Source organism: Mercenaria mercenaria, chromosome 16 (assembly GCF_021730395.1).
Source record: "Mercenaria mercenaria strain notata chromosome 16, MADL_Memer_1, whole genome shotgun sequence".
In the NCBI taxonomy this organism is placed as follows: Eukaryota; Metazoa; Mollusca; class Bivalvia; order Venerida; family Veneridae; genus Mercenaria; species Mercenaria mercenaria.
The window spans coordinates 68414878-68432492 of record NC_069376.1 but is presented as its reverse complement, the minus strand read 5'-3'; the positions used below and the strand labels follow the sequence as shown (position 1 = coordinate 68432492).

The 17615-nt window shown below is 34.9% G+C and overlaps 1 protein-coding gene across 1 annotated transcript in view; it reads left to right on the top strand.

Annotated features, from left to right (window-relative positions):
• Positions 1–17402, top strand: part of LOC123540730 (uncharacterized) — a 50236-nt gene extending 32834 nt beyond the window's left edge. The window contains exons 3-7 of the mRNA XM_053527334.1: positions 1416–1568; positions 8204–8236; positions 8622–8642; positions 15705–15725; positions 17096–17402. Coding sequence (XP_053383309.1) covers positions 1416–1568; positions 8204–8236; positions 8622–8642; positions 15705–15725; positions 17096–17157 — 290 coding nt within the window. The 3' untranslated portion in view covers positions 17158–17402. The remainder of the gene's footprint in view (positions 1–1415; positions 1569–8203; positions 8237–8621; positions 8643–15704; positions 15726–17095) is intronic.
• The last annotated feature ends 213 nt before the right edge of the window (positions 17403–17615 follow it).

Here is a 17615-nt window from a genome sequence, read left to right as displayed (position 1 = left end):
GACGTGCAGTGCGCAAGACCCAGGTCCGTAGCTCAAAGGTCAAGGTCACACTTAGACGTTAAAGGATAGTGCATTGATGGGCGTGTCCGGTCCATATCTTTGTCATCGGTGGATGGATTTTCAAATAACTTGGCATGAATGTGTACCACAGTAAGACGACGTGCAGTGCGCAAGACCCAGGTCCGTAGCTCAAAGGTCAAGGTCACACTTAGACGTTAAAGATCATTTTTCATGATAGTGCATTGATGGGCATGTCCAGTCCATATCTTTGTCATTCATGCATGGATTTTAAAATAACTGTGCATGAATGTGTGACACAGTAAGACGATGTGTCGCGCGCAAGACCCAGCTCCGTAGGTCAAAGGTCCTAAACTCTAACGTCGGCCATAACTATTCATTCAAAGTGCCATCGGGGGCATGTGTCATCCTACGGAGACAGCTCTTGTTAAGTATGTAAGTATTGTACATAGATTTAAAGGTAATATCAGTTTCACTTTTATGAAAATGATAACGATAAAAATTACAGGTTTCTCACTACATAAAATCAAGCCTAGGATAATAACCGTTTAACAAAAATAACAATATTTGTAAAAAGCAATTTCCCTAATTCCGTGACTTAATGATACCTAAATAATTTCTACACACTTTTCAGATTACTTTTGCCCTTTCTTCAACTTTTTCGTGTAATTACTATGAGCAATTTAACCTTTAGCCTGCTGGCGGCAAGTTGTTTTGCCTTTGCGACCAATACAGACCAAGATCTGCATGCACGTCCGTGCAGGTTGATTATAGTTTGCACTGTTGCTATTCAGTCAATAAATTTTCTGTGAACACCCCTTTGAATAATAAATGGTACTGCCTAAATTAAATAACGGACCAGTCCATTTTATAAATTTTGCAGGGTAAATGTTAACAGTTGTGTTTTCAACCTCTGCTTACGCAAAATAAGACATAACGATAAACCTTAAAATGACAACTCTAGTCAATAAGAATAATAAATATATGGCGGGAAAATAAGCCACAAAAAAGATTTTCGTGTTGAAACATTTGGTCAATGGGGATTTTACAATTCTTTTGATGATATCATGACGTTATTTTCATAAATTGCAAAGGCGATTAAAAAAATTGAAATACATGTAATGGAAAACGTATATAATCGCGTGGTTCGAATATTCGTTGCAAAAAAGGTCTTCATCTTCAAAAACGTTTTTTTTGTATATTGATGGAAGCAAAGGAAAATATCTAAACACCGATGTCACACTCCTTAAGAAATGTTTTTATTAGAATAATATAGAATTTGCGTATAAATAAATAAATATGAAAAAACAACATTAACTTCTTAAATTTAGTAATTACACGAATATTAAAAATGCGTATGTATATTTTTATATTATTTATATTATTTTTGTTTTTAGGTCTGAAAGAGATAAAAAGTGAGGTGTCATCGGATAGTTCTAGTGAGAACATACCGCCGTTTCAGAAGAGATCACGTCGCAAGGAATGCATCTACATCACAATCGCTGTCGTGCTTGGCGCGGGATTGATCGCCGTTCTTGTGTATTTTTCAGGTATTAAATATTTTTAGTATTGTACCAAGTTTCTTTACGTTACCTCGATGGAATCTTTTCAATGTTATTGGGATAGATCGCCGTTCTTGTCTATTTTCAGGTATTTATTTTTTAGTTATTTTTTTTTCATTGCCTCAATGGTGTCTATTATTATGTAATAGAGTTCTGTTTAAGCTGGCGCTAGAGACATGAGGGCAACATAAAGAGACAAGATAAAAGCAAATCTTCTATCATTTTGGTTGTTTCTGTCCTACGGTTGTATCGGCTTCTCTTTAATCTGAGTAACAGGAGTTCTTAAACAGCGTTATTTTGTTTTTTTCTTCCTTAGAGCCTGGTCAATAACAAAGATCAATAATGTTTTCAGATGTTTGCCTTTTTGACATTTATAATTTTTGCCGATACTTTGGGGTAAATTCTGTCAGTGTTTTATGGGTACATTCTGCCGGTACGTTGGGGGTAAATATCAGGTTTTCGCGTTTGAAAACGTTATTTCTGGCCAATAGTCCAATTCACAGTATCATGTAACTGTAAACTAAAGGTACATTTTGTAGCAGACTGAAGTGAGTATTGTTTTAGCGCAAGAAAACGTAGATTCAGACCAAACTTTCAATTCAATACAACTGTAAAAAGTAAAAAATAACTATATGCAGTAGCAATGTATGAAACATTAAACTACTTTGATAATTTCTAGAATGCATTTTCTAAAAACATGTTTTTATGTTAAGCATTTAAAGAAGGAGTTGGGGTGGGGTGGATCAGTGTCGTACGCTAAAAAGGGTCAGTTTTTAGGTAGAAAATGTTTAGTCTTTTCAGTTCTTTGATAAAGTAGATTAAGTTTTGCGAACTGAAACATTGTTTCCATTTTGAGAGGAGTCAATTTAACATAGGTCATATCTCAGAGAAAAATGAACATTTTGGTTTGATTGTCATTTGAAACTATTTACAGGGTCTAAAGTCGTCCAAATTCTTGCAAAAACTATTTTTTATTTTATACTTTATTTTATAGATGTATTAAATACTATTTGTTCATTTTTTTTCTGAAGCAAAGGAGAAGCTTAAGTACAAAAAATTTAAACAGTAAAATATATGTACTTACATTCGAAAGTAATGGTTAATCCTTTAAAAGCCTTGAGGTTCTATGCTGTAGGACACTAAGAAATTTGCGACAACAATTTTTGTGAAAAAAAACCCCGCCTTTGTTTACATTTATGTTCAATAAAAACAGTCGACTTGAAACACCTACAGACACAATACTATGTACTGAATACAGCAACACTAACCTTTTACATTTAAACAATTAACACTCTGGTCAACTTCGAAGATAATATACTAAATGCCGGAAAGTTATATAACTCTTGCAAAAATATTTATTTATAACAAAGTGATACAACAAAGTTGTGTGTTGTCTTTATTTAATGACACACTGAAAGCTAATATAAGCTACTGCCTTTAACATTTTAATTATGCAGCATAAATCTAACGATGTATATGTGACCTCACATTACCATATTCTCAGTTCACTTGAGTACGAAGTGTCATGATTAGCTTTTAGGAGCCCGTTGTCCGTCATCTACAATTTCTTTAGATAACATTCCATCTAATTCTAAACAGCCAAGCCAATTTCACCAAAACATTTTAGGAATGTTCCGTGGGTAGTCCTTTCTAATCTGGTTTATCCATGCAGAATTCTGGTTGCCATTGCACTAAATAGGAAAGAAAAACTTTTCCTCAGAAACTACTGTCCTGATTTTAAAACACTTTCACAGAAATTCTCGTGGGTGACCCTCTTCCAAAGTCCTTTAACTCGTTATGATTTGTTAAAAACATGGTCGCCATGGCGCTGGGTTAATTTTCCCTACCAGGCTATGTGGACATCTTTTGAAATCCTCTCCTCTGAAACAGCTTGCTCGATTTCAAAATGCAAAATAATTTGTCAGCAAATCTCGTACCAAATTGATTCAAATCATCATGTTTCGTTATAAACTTTTGCCGCCATGTGGCGCGGCTAGTTTTCCTGATATGGTTTTGTTAAAAGGCCTGATAGATAGTAAAATTATGTCATAGCGATGCTCCTTGGTCGACCCTATACCAAATTCCATCAGACTGACCTGTTTCGTTAAAAGACATGGCTGCCTGGGGATGGGGCTAGTTTCTTTATAATTTTATATTGGAAAACTTACAAATCGCCCCCTCTGAAACAGATGGTCTGAATTCAACGCATGTTCCTGGGGTTACACTATACCAAATCTTTCAGCTCCCACCAACATTTCCCCACCGATCCACTCACTCCCCAACCCCAAATTTGTTAGCTCACCCAACACAAAGTGCTCATAATGGCTTTTTAGGACCGTAGAATGTCAATCATCCGTCGTTGTCTTCACTTTTGTCAACAATATCTGCTCCTAAACTACTAGCCCACTTTCAGCTAAACTTCACAGGAAGGTTTCTTAGGAAGTCCCTTTTTAGATTCCTGGCTAGGGCAAACAAATGATAATTTATAAAAATCTTCTTCTAAAAGAAACCGCTAGCCTTTTTTTTTTTAAATACTACCAAAGAAATGTTCCTTGGGTAACTATCCACTTAATTCTCTGTTTTATTAGATACATGTATATGACCAACCCGCCCGCTTAGCTCAGTAGGTAGAGCGTCGGTCTACGGATAGCGGGGTCGCGAGTTCGATCCTCGGGCGGGGCGTATGTTCTCTGTGACTATTTGATAAACGACATTGTGTCTGAAATCATTAGTCCTTCACCTCTGATTCATGTGGGGAAGTTGGCAGTTACTTGCAGAGAACATGCTTGTGCTGGTACAGAATCCAGGAACACTGGTTAGGTTAACTGCCCGCCGTTACATGACTGAAATACTTTTGAAAAAACAAACAATCAAAGATATATGACCACCAGATTCAGGGCTAGTTTTTCGTTTTTCCTATATGGCTATATTCTTCCTCTCTGAAACTGCTGGTCTTATTTCAACATAATTTCATATCAGTAGTATGGTGACACATTTCTGCCACGAGATACCTAGGTAGCTATCGCGATACTTCAAAACATTATCGTAATAAGGCGAAGTTTTCTGAAAAGAATATCTCAATAGTCGAAGGTTTCTTGGAAATGTTATTGTGATAATTTACATTATAATCTCTCGAGACCTAATATGTAAGTGCCCACAGCTGCCATTTACAAGCAAGATGGTTATTTCGATATTGTCACAAATTATCTTGATAGTTTCAAACTTTTCTGAAAAGTTATCTTAATAACCTAAAAGTTTCTTGGAAATATGAAACATATGTAGAAAACATAATTTATTGCGAACATGTTTTCAGAAAAATGGACAACTTTGCCGGAAATTTTAAAATATTATTGTAATAGCTACCAAATATCTCATAGCAGTTACAAGCATTAACACGAAATTTTGCGCTAAAACATTTTCTGAAAATAAATTAAAATATCTAGAAATTATTATGAATTTGCTGATTTAGAAATGTTTTCAGAAAAATGCACACATTTCCTTGAAACTTTTCAAAATTATCGTGACAGCTACCTAGTTGTCTCGTGGCAGAAATATGTAATAATAGTTTTGCCGAAATGTTTTCAGAATAAATGCACAAGTTTCTTAGGAAGTGTACAACATTAGCATGATAGCTACCTAGCTATTTCGTGGCAGAAAAATGCAACCATACACAATGATACAGTAGTCCTTGGGTGACCCTCTACAAAATGTGTTTAAGCCATACTGATGTCTCAAAAACATGGGACAGTTTTTGTCTATATGGCTTTATGGAAAACTTTAAAATCTTTTTCTGTGACACTGTTGGTTCGATTTGAAACTATTTTAACATCAATGCTCTTTAGCTCATCTTCTACTAAATTCACTCAAAAATTTGTTTCGTTAAAAAACAGTGCCGTCAAGAGCGGGGCTAGTTTTCTCTATATGGCTTTCAAAATTCTTCTTTCTCAAAAACACGGCTCGATTCAATGTTTCTTTGGCGCCCTCTACCAAATTCTTTCAAACAATCTTGATTTATAAAAAACAAAGCTGCATAGGAATGTGTCAGGTTTTTTCTATCTGGCTAAATTGAATTTTTAAACTCTTCTCTTCTGAATTTGTTGACCCAGATTCAAAATATTTTCATAAAAGTATTCCTTCGGTGAACCTCTATCTAATTGCTTCAGACTTCCCATTACCATCCAACCCATTCCCTACAAAATATTGTTATTTTCTCTTAATATCACAATATCAAACACCCACCCACCTTTACAAATATTTTATACTTACTCTTCGTATCATTTATCATCATTTCCTCTTATCCACCCAACCCATCATCACACATATACACACATTGTCCGCTGGTATTTATTTAGAAACCTAGGCCCTATTTAAAAGCAATTTTCACACACATTTTCCTCGCTGTTAAACTCTGTTGAGCGATCTAGGGTCACCTGTGTCCTCTTGTTTAAATAATTAAATATGATAACCCCACTTTTTATATCGCACTTGTTTTCTATTTTACTGTGCTGAAATATGTACTAGTATAAATAACTTACCTTTTCGATCAAATGCTGTAATACTGTAATACACCAAAACTGAAACGTATTTCAGACACGAAGAGAGGGCATGTATTACAAGTAAAATTATCTGGTTTTGTATAAGATCCAAATAAATAAAAAAAAAACTAAGAAAGACTTGTGACGGGCAGTGTTGCATTTTTCATTACTGCTCATAAATTTTCACGGTTTGCCTTGTTCTCGGTGCTTCCGAGGGATCTACTTTTCAGATTTTATTCACGTTATCACATGTGTACCTATTTAATATGTACGTGCAATGGAAAAACAAACCATCAAACATTAACAATGACAAAGTTTTTTTTTTTAAAGTTACAGTTCAAATACCTTGAAGTTGTCAAGTCCAATTATAATATACCAGAATAACCCCAGTCCTGCCCTGGTCATATTTAAATCAAATCGGCATTAATTCCAAATTTTAATCAAAGAATATAGATCCCCTCTTTAGAGATAATGTTTTACATCCACAATGTTAACGTAAATCCATTAAATGTTAAATGTCCAAACTGGTAACATTTTATTACTAAGAAATACAGGAAAGTGATTCTATGAAATAATACTTGGGTTCTGACATGTCCTCATGCAGCTTCCTGTTTAAAGCATCATGGAATGTTCCAACACTTTCGTGTATCACTAAAAATAAAATCGAAGATTCTGGAAAAACAAAGACTAATCCAGACTTTTTAAATACTGTTAACACCAAGATTTTTCAGTATTTGTGATAGGACCTTTTGGAAAACCTTAGAATATAAATAACTTATTGATATACATGATGTCTCAAAACAAGGACAGGATTTACAGTAAACAATATGTCATAAATGTAAAACAATGATTAAATGAAACATGATGTGGAATGACATGTACATAATATGGTGATGAGCAAGCATCGAAGATATGCGTTTATCATACCGTAAGAAATTACTTTACTGTGTAAACTTGTTTGCCTGTTTGCACATATCCGGTGACCGCATACCCCGTGGCATTGTTCAATATGGAATACAAGGTATGAAATACCAACTCAAAAGGTATAAACTGGCATCGCTGATTACCAGAAAAAATGTTAAGAATGATATCGATTATGTCATTGTTTTAACCAGTTTTGACACCAGATCTACTTGACATATGACACATTTTGACAACAGATCATCTCGATTTGCGGTCAGTTTTGATGCCAGATCATTTTTACACATATCAGGATACATTGTTGCATTTTTCAATAATTTATTATGGAATATATAGTATACAATATGAAATCGCTAGGTATAAACTGGAATCTCTGGTTAGTAGAAAAATGTATTTTATGATATCGATTGTTTCATTGTTTAAATCAGTTTAGACACCAGATCATCTTGATTTACTATCAATTTTGATATCAGGTCCTTTTGCACGTTTCTGTATACCCCTTTGCGTTGTCAAATAATGGCATATATCGTGCACTACAGGATATCGCTCGGTATAAACTGAAATCGCTTATTAGTAGAAAAATTGTGTCGAATGATATCGATTATTCCATTGTTTAGAATCAATGTTGAAACCAGATCCTCTTGAATTACGATCAATGTTGAAACCAGATCCTCTTGAATTACGATCAATGTTGAAACCAGATCCTCTTGAATTACGATCAATTTTGACACAAAAACATCTTGCATTACGATCAATTTTGACACTATATCATCTTGATTTACGATCAGTTTTGAAAACTTCAGTGTGACGTGCAGCATTAACGAACGTGTTATACTGAATAAAAAGATATAAAAAAAGAAAGAGGATACTTTTTTCAGAAATGATGAAGAATAGTCACTTATGTAGAAGGTTTATATTGATATAATAGATAGATATCCTTCAAACTCAGTCTGTACAACAACCGCTGGCATTTCATAAGCTGTAAACAAGGTCCTGCTGCACTGCACTAAAAGGCCAAACTTGATCTAACATACCGGTATTTATATTAACATATTATGGACATCCAAACACACAACGTGCTAATATCAAAACAAAATGTACATATTTAATATATAATTTATATTACCTGTGTTCAGGTTTACAAATATTTCATTTGTCAAATTTCAGTGACTAATGCTTTAAAGGAAGACGATCCAGTTGGTAAGCAAGTTTTATTTATCTAACGCTTTCTTGACTGACCCAAGAGAGTCATTTACTGAGATAATGATTATAGATTTTTCAAATTGGAAATATTTTCACAAAGAAATATAATCTCGAGAGAAGTTTTATAATGCTAATTTTGATATACAAATGGAGTGAACGGCGATTTTGTAAACGAAATCAGTACAAATGACTTAGTTTTCTGGTATATACTTTCTGAAATATATCATTTGTAGATAGTCTAAACAGCGATTAATATCTTAAAATCAAAATTGAAATAATTCAGCACCAATTCATTTATTAACATATTCTCTTCATGTATGATACACAGCAGTATAAAGAATGTCCTCTGGTGAATATTTTTTCTTTTCTTTTTAAATTGCAGCAAGAGAAAACACTGGAGATGGTAAGTTCCAATACTTAGCTAGAATATATTTGATTGTTTAGTTTAGTATAAAATATATATCAGTGCATAGGTTTGTATACATAAATTACATGCATTCAAACTGTGACATAGGCAAAGGGGTTAGTCCGTAATTTATTATAACATTACCGACTGCCCTCCCTGTATATTTAAGAGTTAAATACGTTTCAATACATACATGTTCAATAATCGCATTGTTGGACGGCAGCAAGACAGAAAAGAAAATGGTTAAAATACAAAGAAGTGTATTATAAAATACCAAAATTTTAAAATTACACAAAAAAACTTGGATATGTTTTTTTAAAGAATCTCAAATAGTGTTATTTTACCTGATATGTTATGAGTTAGGTATAATCTGAACCTAATATCCCTTCAATATCATTTTAAAATCTCAGTTTAATCAATATGTTTTAAATAAAAGATTAAAACTTTTTATTGAAATTAAACAATGTCGTAACATCTTCTAATGAATTTTGCAACCTAAACTCAATTTAAAAGTCAAAAATACTAATATATTTTCTAAATTTTAACAAACGATTGAATTCCTTTATAATGCAGAAACATTATGACAAGAGCAGAGTGACTTCTTTATCCGGCTTTATCTCAGGAAAAAAGTGTCTTGCTAGATTATTAAAAACATTTCAATATCTACCGCTCAATATTATTATAAGGAATATTTGCACTTTAATTAAAAGCAAAGCATTTATTTATTTTTTTGTTGTTTTACAAAAATGGGTAAAAGATATAAAATAAATGAAATGATATCAGGGCAAAACTAAATTTTATTAAGATTTCCAAATGGTATTTACGATATATTTTTTTCTGAACGTGTAAGGATTTTCAGAAACGTACTATGAAAGATATTGCAAAACATATAGAGAACGTTAAAAGTTTTAGTTAGAACATTTTCAGGTCCCTTTGGATCCTTTGGGAAGTCTATTTAATGTTTAGCAGAGGTATTAGAGGGGGCGTGAGAGGTGTTGCGAATTACATTGCTAAGTTAAATTGAGTCTCTTAGTTGTTTGTATGGTTGCGTTCTGTGCTTGCAATGAAGCATTATCCTTAAGAACTCACTTGGTCATACTACCTTAAATTGTTCTTAGCTATAAGGGTGAGCTATTGCGGTCAATGACTGTCCTTCGTCCGTCTTCCATCGTCCGTCAACATTTTCGTTTAAACAACATCTCCTCCTAAACCACCATGCCAATTTTGATGAAACTTCACAGGAATGTTCCTTGGATGGTCTTCTTTAAAAATTGGCAACCGAAACGAAAAACTTTTTAAATCCTCTTGTCCAAAACCACAGGTTCTAGGGCGTTGATATCTGGTATTGTAGCATCATCTAGAAGTCCTCTGCCAAGATTGTTCAAATTATATAGACTTACATAGGGAAAATCTTTGGAAATTTTCTTGTCCAAAACTGCAGAGCCTAGGGCTTTGATATTTAGTGTGTAACGTTATCTAGTAGTCCTTTACCAACACTTTTTAAATTATCCCCCTAGGGTCACATATGGTTTATATAGATTTATTTAGGGAAACACTTTTGAAAATCTTCTTATCCAAAACAACAGGGCCTAGGGCTTTGATATTTGGTATGTAGCGTCATCTAGTGGTAGGCCCTCTACCAAGAGTGTTCAAAAATATATCACTAGTGTCAAATATGGCCCAGTTTATACACAGGTCGCTCAACACGACAAAAACAAAAATGTTCCAGGCTCGGTTTGATTGCCTGTTCATGGACGGTAGTGGAAATGCATGCTACCGTCCACGCCCTCTAGCCCTGGGTTGAGCGGAACTCAAAATTTACACATGCTACAAGTACAAAAATAATTTAAAGACATCCGCAGATGTGTTCATGCGGCGGTGCACATAGAACCTTCAATGATACACTTACATGTAATTCCATAAAAAGCGGCGTATGGTCCCAGTTGAAATAATGTGTTTGCCCTAAACGAGAAAACAATGAGCAGAACTAAAAAAACAGGAATTTAGAAAGAAGATCTAAGGTTATGGAGCCATATTTAGAAAAACTTTGAAAATCTTCTTGTAAAAATTCAAATTGCCTTTGATTTTTGGAATGTAGCATCGTATAATAGTCCTTTACCAAGATTGTTCAAAATACAACCCCTGGGGTTAAAATAGCCGCGCTCCGGGGACGGGGAAGGGGCACATGGTTTAAGGTTTAGCAGTATATCACAAAATAACAGATGTTTTTAGTAAATGAACAGCACCTTGACGCACAACTTGTCTGTCCAATATATGTTTTACTGTTCTGTCCCACAGAGTTGGATACTTAAAACATTCTTAATGAGTTGTCTCCCTTTGAATAAGAATGTCATTTGTAAAGAAATAAATGTAAACAATTGTCAAAAACGATGTTTTACCTAGTTACGTAAAGTTTAAACACTCGCACGATGTTGCAAATGCATCAAAACGAAGACATGTAACAGCTTTTTGAAAATGGTGAGTTTTTAAAGGCGCTGAACTGTCCAGAAGTGTGACCCCTTCATGCAGTCCCTTTCCGGAATTCAATACATACATGAATAAATTGACAATGGTTTTGTAGAATAATATAAATGTTTTATATGCTGTTCAATTTTCATGTAAAACAATGCTCCCTTTCTATGATTTGATGACGTTCGAACTTTTTTTCTCCGAAACACGGACCTATACCTTAAATAGAGTTGTGTAGGAAAAATTTCAAAATTCTTGTCTCAAACTGCAAGGCCCAGACTTTAGATATTTGGTTTATAGGATTGTCTAGTGGTCCACTACCAAGTTTATTCAACTTCTTCCCCTGGGGTCATAATGACTCTCTCTTAGGGCTGGGACCACATGTTGTAAATAGACTTGCATAAGGAAAACGTTTTGTCTAACACTACAGTGCATAGTTTTGATGTTTGGTGTTCATCATGGGCAACAATCAGAATTCACCTTGAATGACATTGACCTCCTGACCTGCTGTCTTGTTTTTTAAGTTACAGCGATGAGATTTAAACAATGTTTGCTATTTTGTAAAACTGCTTTCAGCAATTTTTTATATTTACTTTTGGTGATCTTGACCTTGACCTATTGACCTAATTCCTTGCATTAATGGTACAGCTATGGAATTTTTATCATTTGTACAGTTTTATCAGGACATGCTTTAATCTTGGTTATGTAGTGGAAACTTTTTAAAAATCTTCATGTTTGATATTTGTCATATTACATAACTCCCCTGATGTCTTACCCCACCTTTACCCCTCCCCCAGCACAATACACACATACACAGTACCTGCCTGTATTTATTTGGTAACAGTTTTTAACTGTTCAAGCAAGCAACTAAACTCAGGTGAGCGAGATAGCGCCATCATGGCTCTCTTCTTTCTTGAAGCATTCTCTAATATTTGTTCGTTTTGTCCTAGTGTGTTTGCTTTGTGTGTGTGTGTGTTGGTCGTGTGCACGGCCGCGTGCTGGGTTAACGTGTGGAACGTGGCTTTTCCTTTTTGGATATTCATCATTGTTATTCATATTACCAGAGTAATTACCGATGTCATAAACTACGAAGGGCTTTTGATATAACACAAAACGTTTGAGGCTTGGTCTTGCACACCCCGCATATTATGGGGATGTAGTTTATAAACTTTAGAAAATTAAACATAATGCTTATTTTAATCAAGTACCCGTAAAATGTGTGCTGCGCATTGTTATGTGATGGTGCGGTTGCTGGCGGGGTGTAAGACTCATTGCTGCTTTTCTCTTAAATCCTGCGGATGGTGGACGGGGGAAGGAGTTTTGTGTTTAGGCTTGCTTGGTCGCGCGCTTGGAGGTTGGGCTCTTGGTGCTCTGGCTTCGGACGGGTTATTGGGTGCGTTGGTGTAGTCGTGTCTTGGAATGGCCATGTTTGGGTGTTTTGCTCTATGTGGTCTGGTGTTTTGTCACTAATGTTGGGGCCTTTCACAGCGGGGGTTGTTTTGTTTGCACTGTCTTCTCTGACTTGTTGGGGATAGGATAAGTGCGAGGTTAGAGTGCTCTTAACGCGTTTAAATCCACATTTACATTTATGTAGGTTTCTGGCCGTTTCGGGACGGTGCCCCTGTTCTCAACTTGTTATATTGTCCATTTCGTATTCTATATTACATGTGTTGTCTTTTTTCTTGTTGGTGTTTCTTTCCCCTCCCTCTTCCCCGTCGACCCCCTTGCATTTACACCACATCTCCCTTTGCTGTGGGTGAGGTTAGGTGCCCGGCATATGTTTGGCCGTCGGCTGTCCATGGGCGGTGTTGTTTTTCGTACTAGGCTGTTTGTTTGCTTTGTTGTGTGCATGTGAATGTGTATGTTTGTCTCGTGCATGTGTGTGTTTGCGCTGCTTGGTTTCCCGAGTGGAGGATATTTTTAGCGTGGTTTTCCCTGATGAGTATTCATTCTTGCTTTTTTTCCACTTTCCCCAACAACCCCGCCCATTTTTTTCTAACCCTTGCATATTTTTGTATTTTGCATTTGGTTAAAATGTGCTTTTCGTTTGATTTTTGGGGACGCCTGTCTGCTGGTTGCTTTCCCATAGCGGTTCCTTTTTGTTGCGGGCATGCTTTGCGGTGCGTGGCCCCCTGTCTGTGTTTGGAGTGCTCTGTGCTTCCGGGGATCTGCCCTTATCTTTTTTTTATAACAGATTCTAGAATATTCTTGGATGGCTTGCGAAATTCTTTTGAGATATTATCATACAATTCCTTGCCAGAGCATTTATTCATTTGCACTTTCCATAGATTTTCTGATGGTTGATTCCTTTCCATACTAACAAATTTGCACTATGTTATTAAATAACGACGTTCTTCGTGTTGTAAATCATCTGATAGTCCAGATACGCAGGAATTTAACCATATAGGCATCTCAACAATTGTGAAATCCCCTGACAACTGTAGGATAAGGATTATTTTCATTTTAAATAACATGTTAATAATGTTATCATATTAACATGTTCATAGTGATGTTATGATGAAATTTTTATACAGGTGTTATGATAACATTCTCATAGTGATATCATGGTATCATGCTCATGATGATATTATGATAACATGCTCATAGTGATGTCATAATGAAATGTTTATACAGGTGTTATGATAACATTCTCATAGCGATATCATGATTTTATGCTCATGATGATATTATGATAACATGCTCATAGTGATGTTATAATGAAATGTTTATACAGGTGTTATGATAACATTCTCATAGCGATATCATGGTATCATGCTCATGATGATATTATGATAACATGCTCATAGTGATGTCATAATGAAATGTTTCTACAGGTGTTATGATAACATTCTCGTAGTGATATCATGATATCATGCTCATGATGATATATTCATAACATGTTCATAGTGATGTCATAATGAAATGTTTATACAGGTGTTATGATAACATTCTCATAGTGATATCACGATATCATACTCATGATGATATTATAATAGCATGCCCGTAGTTATATATGATAAGAATATGCTGATCTACATTTATTGCGGAACGATTACCTAAACGTCATGCGGCGAAAAAGTTAACGCCATAGTCGTGTCTAACACACGTTGTTTATCGAAGAATGTAGAACGCTTATTTGCTGGCAGACGAATTGAGCTATGTTAGAGTTAAAAGATGGTTAATTAACAAACGTTTTTTTCCCCAAACTTTATCATTTGATGACTTACACTTATTTGTGTTTACTTAGATTTTTTTTCTGCTGGCGTTTTTAATATTTGATGTTCCTTTCCTGTTGCCAAACCAAGTGAGAGATATAGTTATATTAGCATAAGCATAAATTTGATAAGTACATGTGTACTTTGCTTAAGGAATGATATAAATATAGGACCTTTTATTAAGGATTTGAGTTAACAACTTATATTTTGCTAAAACGAATTGAAATGCAAGTTAAAAACATACCTCTTTTTGTCTGTCTTGGTAATAACATTTTTTAAAACAGAAATCAATAAAACATATTTTTGTAATAAAGAACGAACAACATGAAATGGGTCTTTTTGATCATTAAATAAAAATCTCTAACATAATATATGAAGAGTACAAAATGTCATAACATGATGCTTAAATTGTACTGACTACCTTTAACTTTTGTGGAAAACTTAAGATAAATATCGTAATGGAAATTTGACAATTTTGCCGGTTCATGGTATTCAACACGCATACGGGTGTGGCAAAATCCATATTTGCACAATTCTGGTTTCGGGCACCTTCTGGATAAAATTCAAATACCTTTTCGTATAAAAATAATTAAAGTTACCTTTTGCCCCAATAGTACAATTGAACAAGTGCAATTAAAAAGTTAAAATACAGTACAGATAAGTCTTGAAGACCTGCTCCAGTGTCCTTCCTATTAACCTTAAATTGTCACTTAAAAAGCAAGAACATCCTGGATATGGAATAAAGTGTGGCGCGTGGTCGTTAATTGTTACCTATTGTAATCATGGGTTGCATACACACAATAGAATTTGAATAGCCGCGGAGCAGGGCTTTAAGGCTTACTTCGGTAGATTCACGTCCGAGAGCTTTGTCAGTCACTAGCCCTATATATTATCATTTTCACTGCTGTAATGCATCAGACCTGAAAGACGAATACCATCTTATGTTTATTTGTCCATGTTACAATGAGCCAAGAAATATATTTATTAAAAAGTGCTACTTGAATAGTAGATATTGTTACAAGTACAAAACAAATACATACTTGCAATAAGACTGCTATTGTGAACGTCATAAATATTATTTCATTATCTACTCTAACCGAGGCTGATTGAAAATCCTCACCTTACATAACAAATTAAGATATTACAATGTTTCTATAACTCATTGTACCGTTCGTTCAATTGATTGTGTAACTTTACTATTATCTATGTGTTTATATAAGTTTGTAACTTGATCTTGATTATGTTCTGCATACAAGTCGATTAAAACGTATGTTCTGTTTATGTTCCGTAATCATTTAACTCGTAAAGATATTTCTATATTTCATTGAAACACACGACCTTCCGCTTTTTAATTATATTTTACTTTTTCTTCCAGATATGTCAAGCACTACACCGGGTAAGTGTCTTTCATAACAATAATGCATAATGGTATTTAGATTTATAAAAATATATAGTAGTTTTCTTCCAAGGGTCTGCAAGCACAACGACTAATGCTACTTTTTTCTATTGCCACTGCCACAGCCGCTATCATTACATTACATTACAACTACCACTACCGCTCCGACTGTCACTACCACCTCTACTGCAACGGTCTTTTTCGCTGCAAGTAACACGAGCACTACCACTTGAACTGCAGATTCCATTATTACTACAACGGTGCCTTCTACTACTTCAGCTACTGCTAACACTGCTAGTACTGTATTAACATTTTCACTGCAGCTTTCATTACCACTGCAAATATGAGTACCATTACCACTTCAACCATCTCCTCAACTTTAACTTCATATTACCACTATCATCCAAATACCACTTCCACTACTACTGACAATACATTACTACTGTAACTATCTCTACAATTACAAACGCCAATTCTACTAATATCACTATACAACTACTCACGCCACTACCACTGCAGCTACAACTGCCACTGCCACTATTTTGTCCACTGCCACTGCCATTTCCACTAACAGTACAGATACAACTACTAATGCAAATGCCAATTCTACCGACTCTGCGCTTACCGCTATTAGTACCACTTATCATTCCACTGGTAAGTTTCACTACCTAGGTCCTATTCTCATGACATGTTTGTAACTAAAACTTCAATTTGCACAGCTATTGTCACAGCACTACTGCTACTACTATCACTGCTTCTGCTACTACCATTACCACTGCCATTTCAATTTCCACTGCCACTATCACTGCCACTTCAACTTCCACTACCCTTCTACAGCTACCACTACTACTAATGTCTCTTTAACCTGTGGAAGAAAGTTTAAGTCGCTTTCCTTCAACTTCAGAAATCTCTGCCTATAGGCAAGGGAGTTAATTGCGTAGAATATTGAAAAAAAAACTATTATTTATTAGTCCGGTTTCTTTATTTTTAAAGAATCAGCTTCAAATATTTATGCGGCATTGTCGTTAATTTAGCACATTTAAGTGCACAGCAACCATAAATTGCTATCATAAAACAATCACCAAAAGCACACTATGTGCAGTAAGATGCGCATAAAGTCGCATTAATTACAGTATGCTGTTGTTAGTCTTATAGTTCTGTATACAACTTGCCAGTCAATTTATTTACTGCAAAAAATTTATGAATTCCTTACAAATGTTTTACTTAAACGTTATAAATGATCGCTGTTTGTGCATACATTTGCCAACCTAACTACAAGGCCGCTTAATGAATGTTTGCTCTACGGAATATTACACAATTTACCCGCCTGTCTACAGAAAACACTGTTGTTTACATTTTTGTTCAAACAGATTATGGTTCAAACTTCTATGAAAGCCAGTATGGAGACAATTACGAGGCCGATTGTAAGTAACCAAGGATTACATTGGAACCTCTCTCAACCGTACTGCCTCAAACCCAGCCTGTTTAGTTCAATACGAAATTTCTACTGCGGTGGTCTGGTACATGTGTAAGGTGGCGGCCTCTGAATCCAGGGGTTGCGGGCTCGAGCCCGACTTCGGCCACGACCAAACCTTCTCATATGAATTTAATGCTGGTTATTTAAGGAAGTGGACTCAAGTGTGGTTTAAAGAAACTTTAAGTTTTCTTCACAATCGAGCTAAATAAAATAAAAAGAAATTATTCTAGGCCAAACGTTTCCTCATTTTCAGACGTTTCATTTCAGGAAGGTTCCACATTTTACATAATTTTTAACGTAATTATTTTAATAAATTTAGATGTAGAAATAATATGCTTTTCCGAGAGGTTTCGTGATTCCAAGATTGAAAGAAAATCATTTAAATGTATTATATTTAGAATAGTTATTAAAGT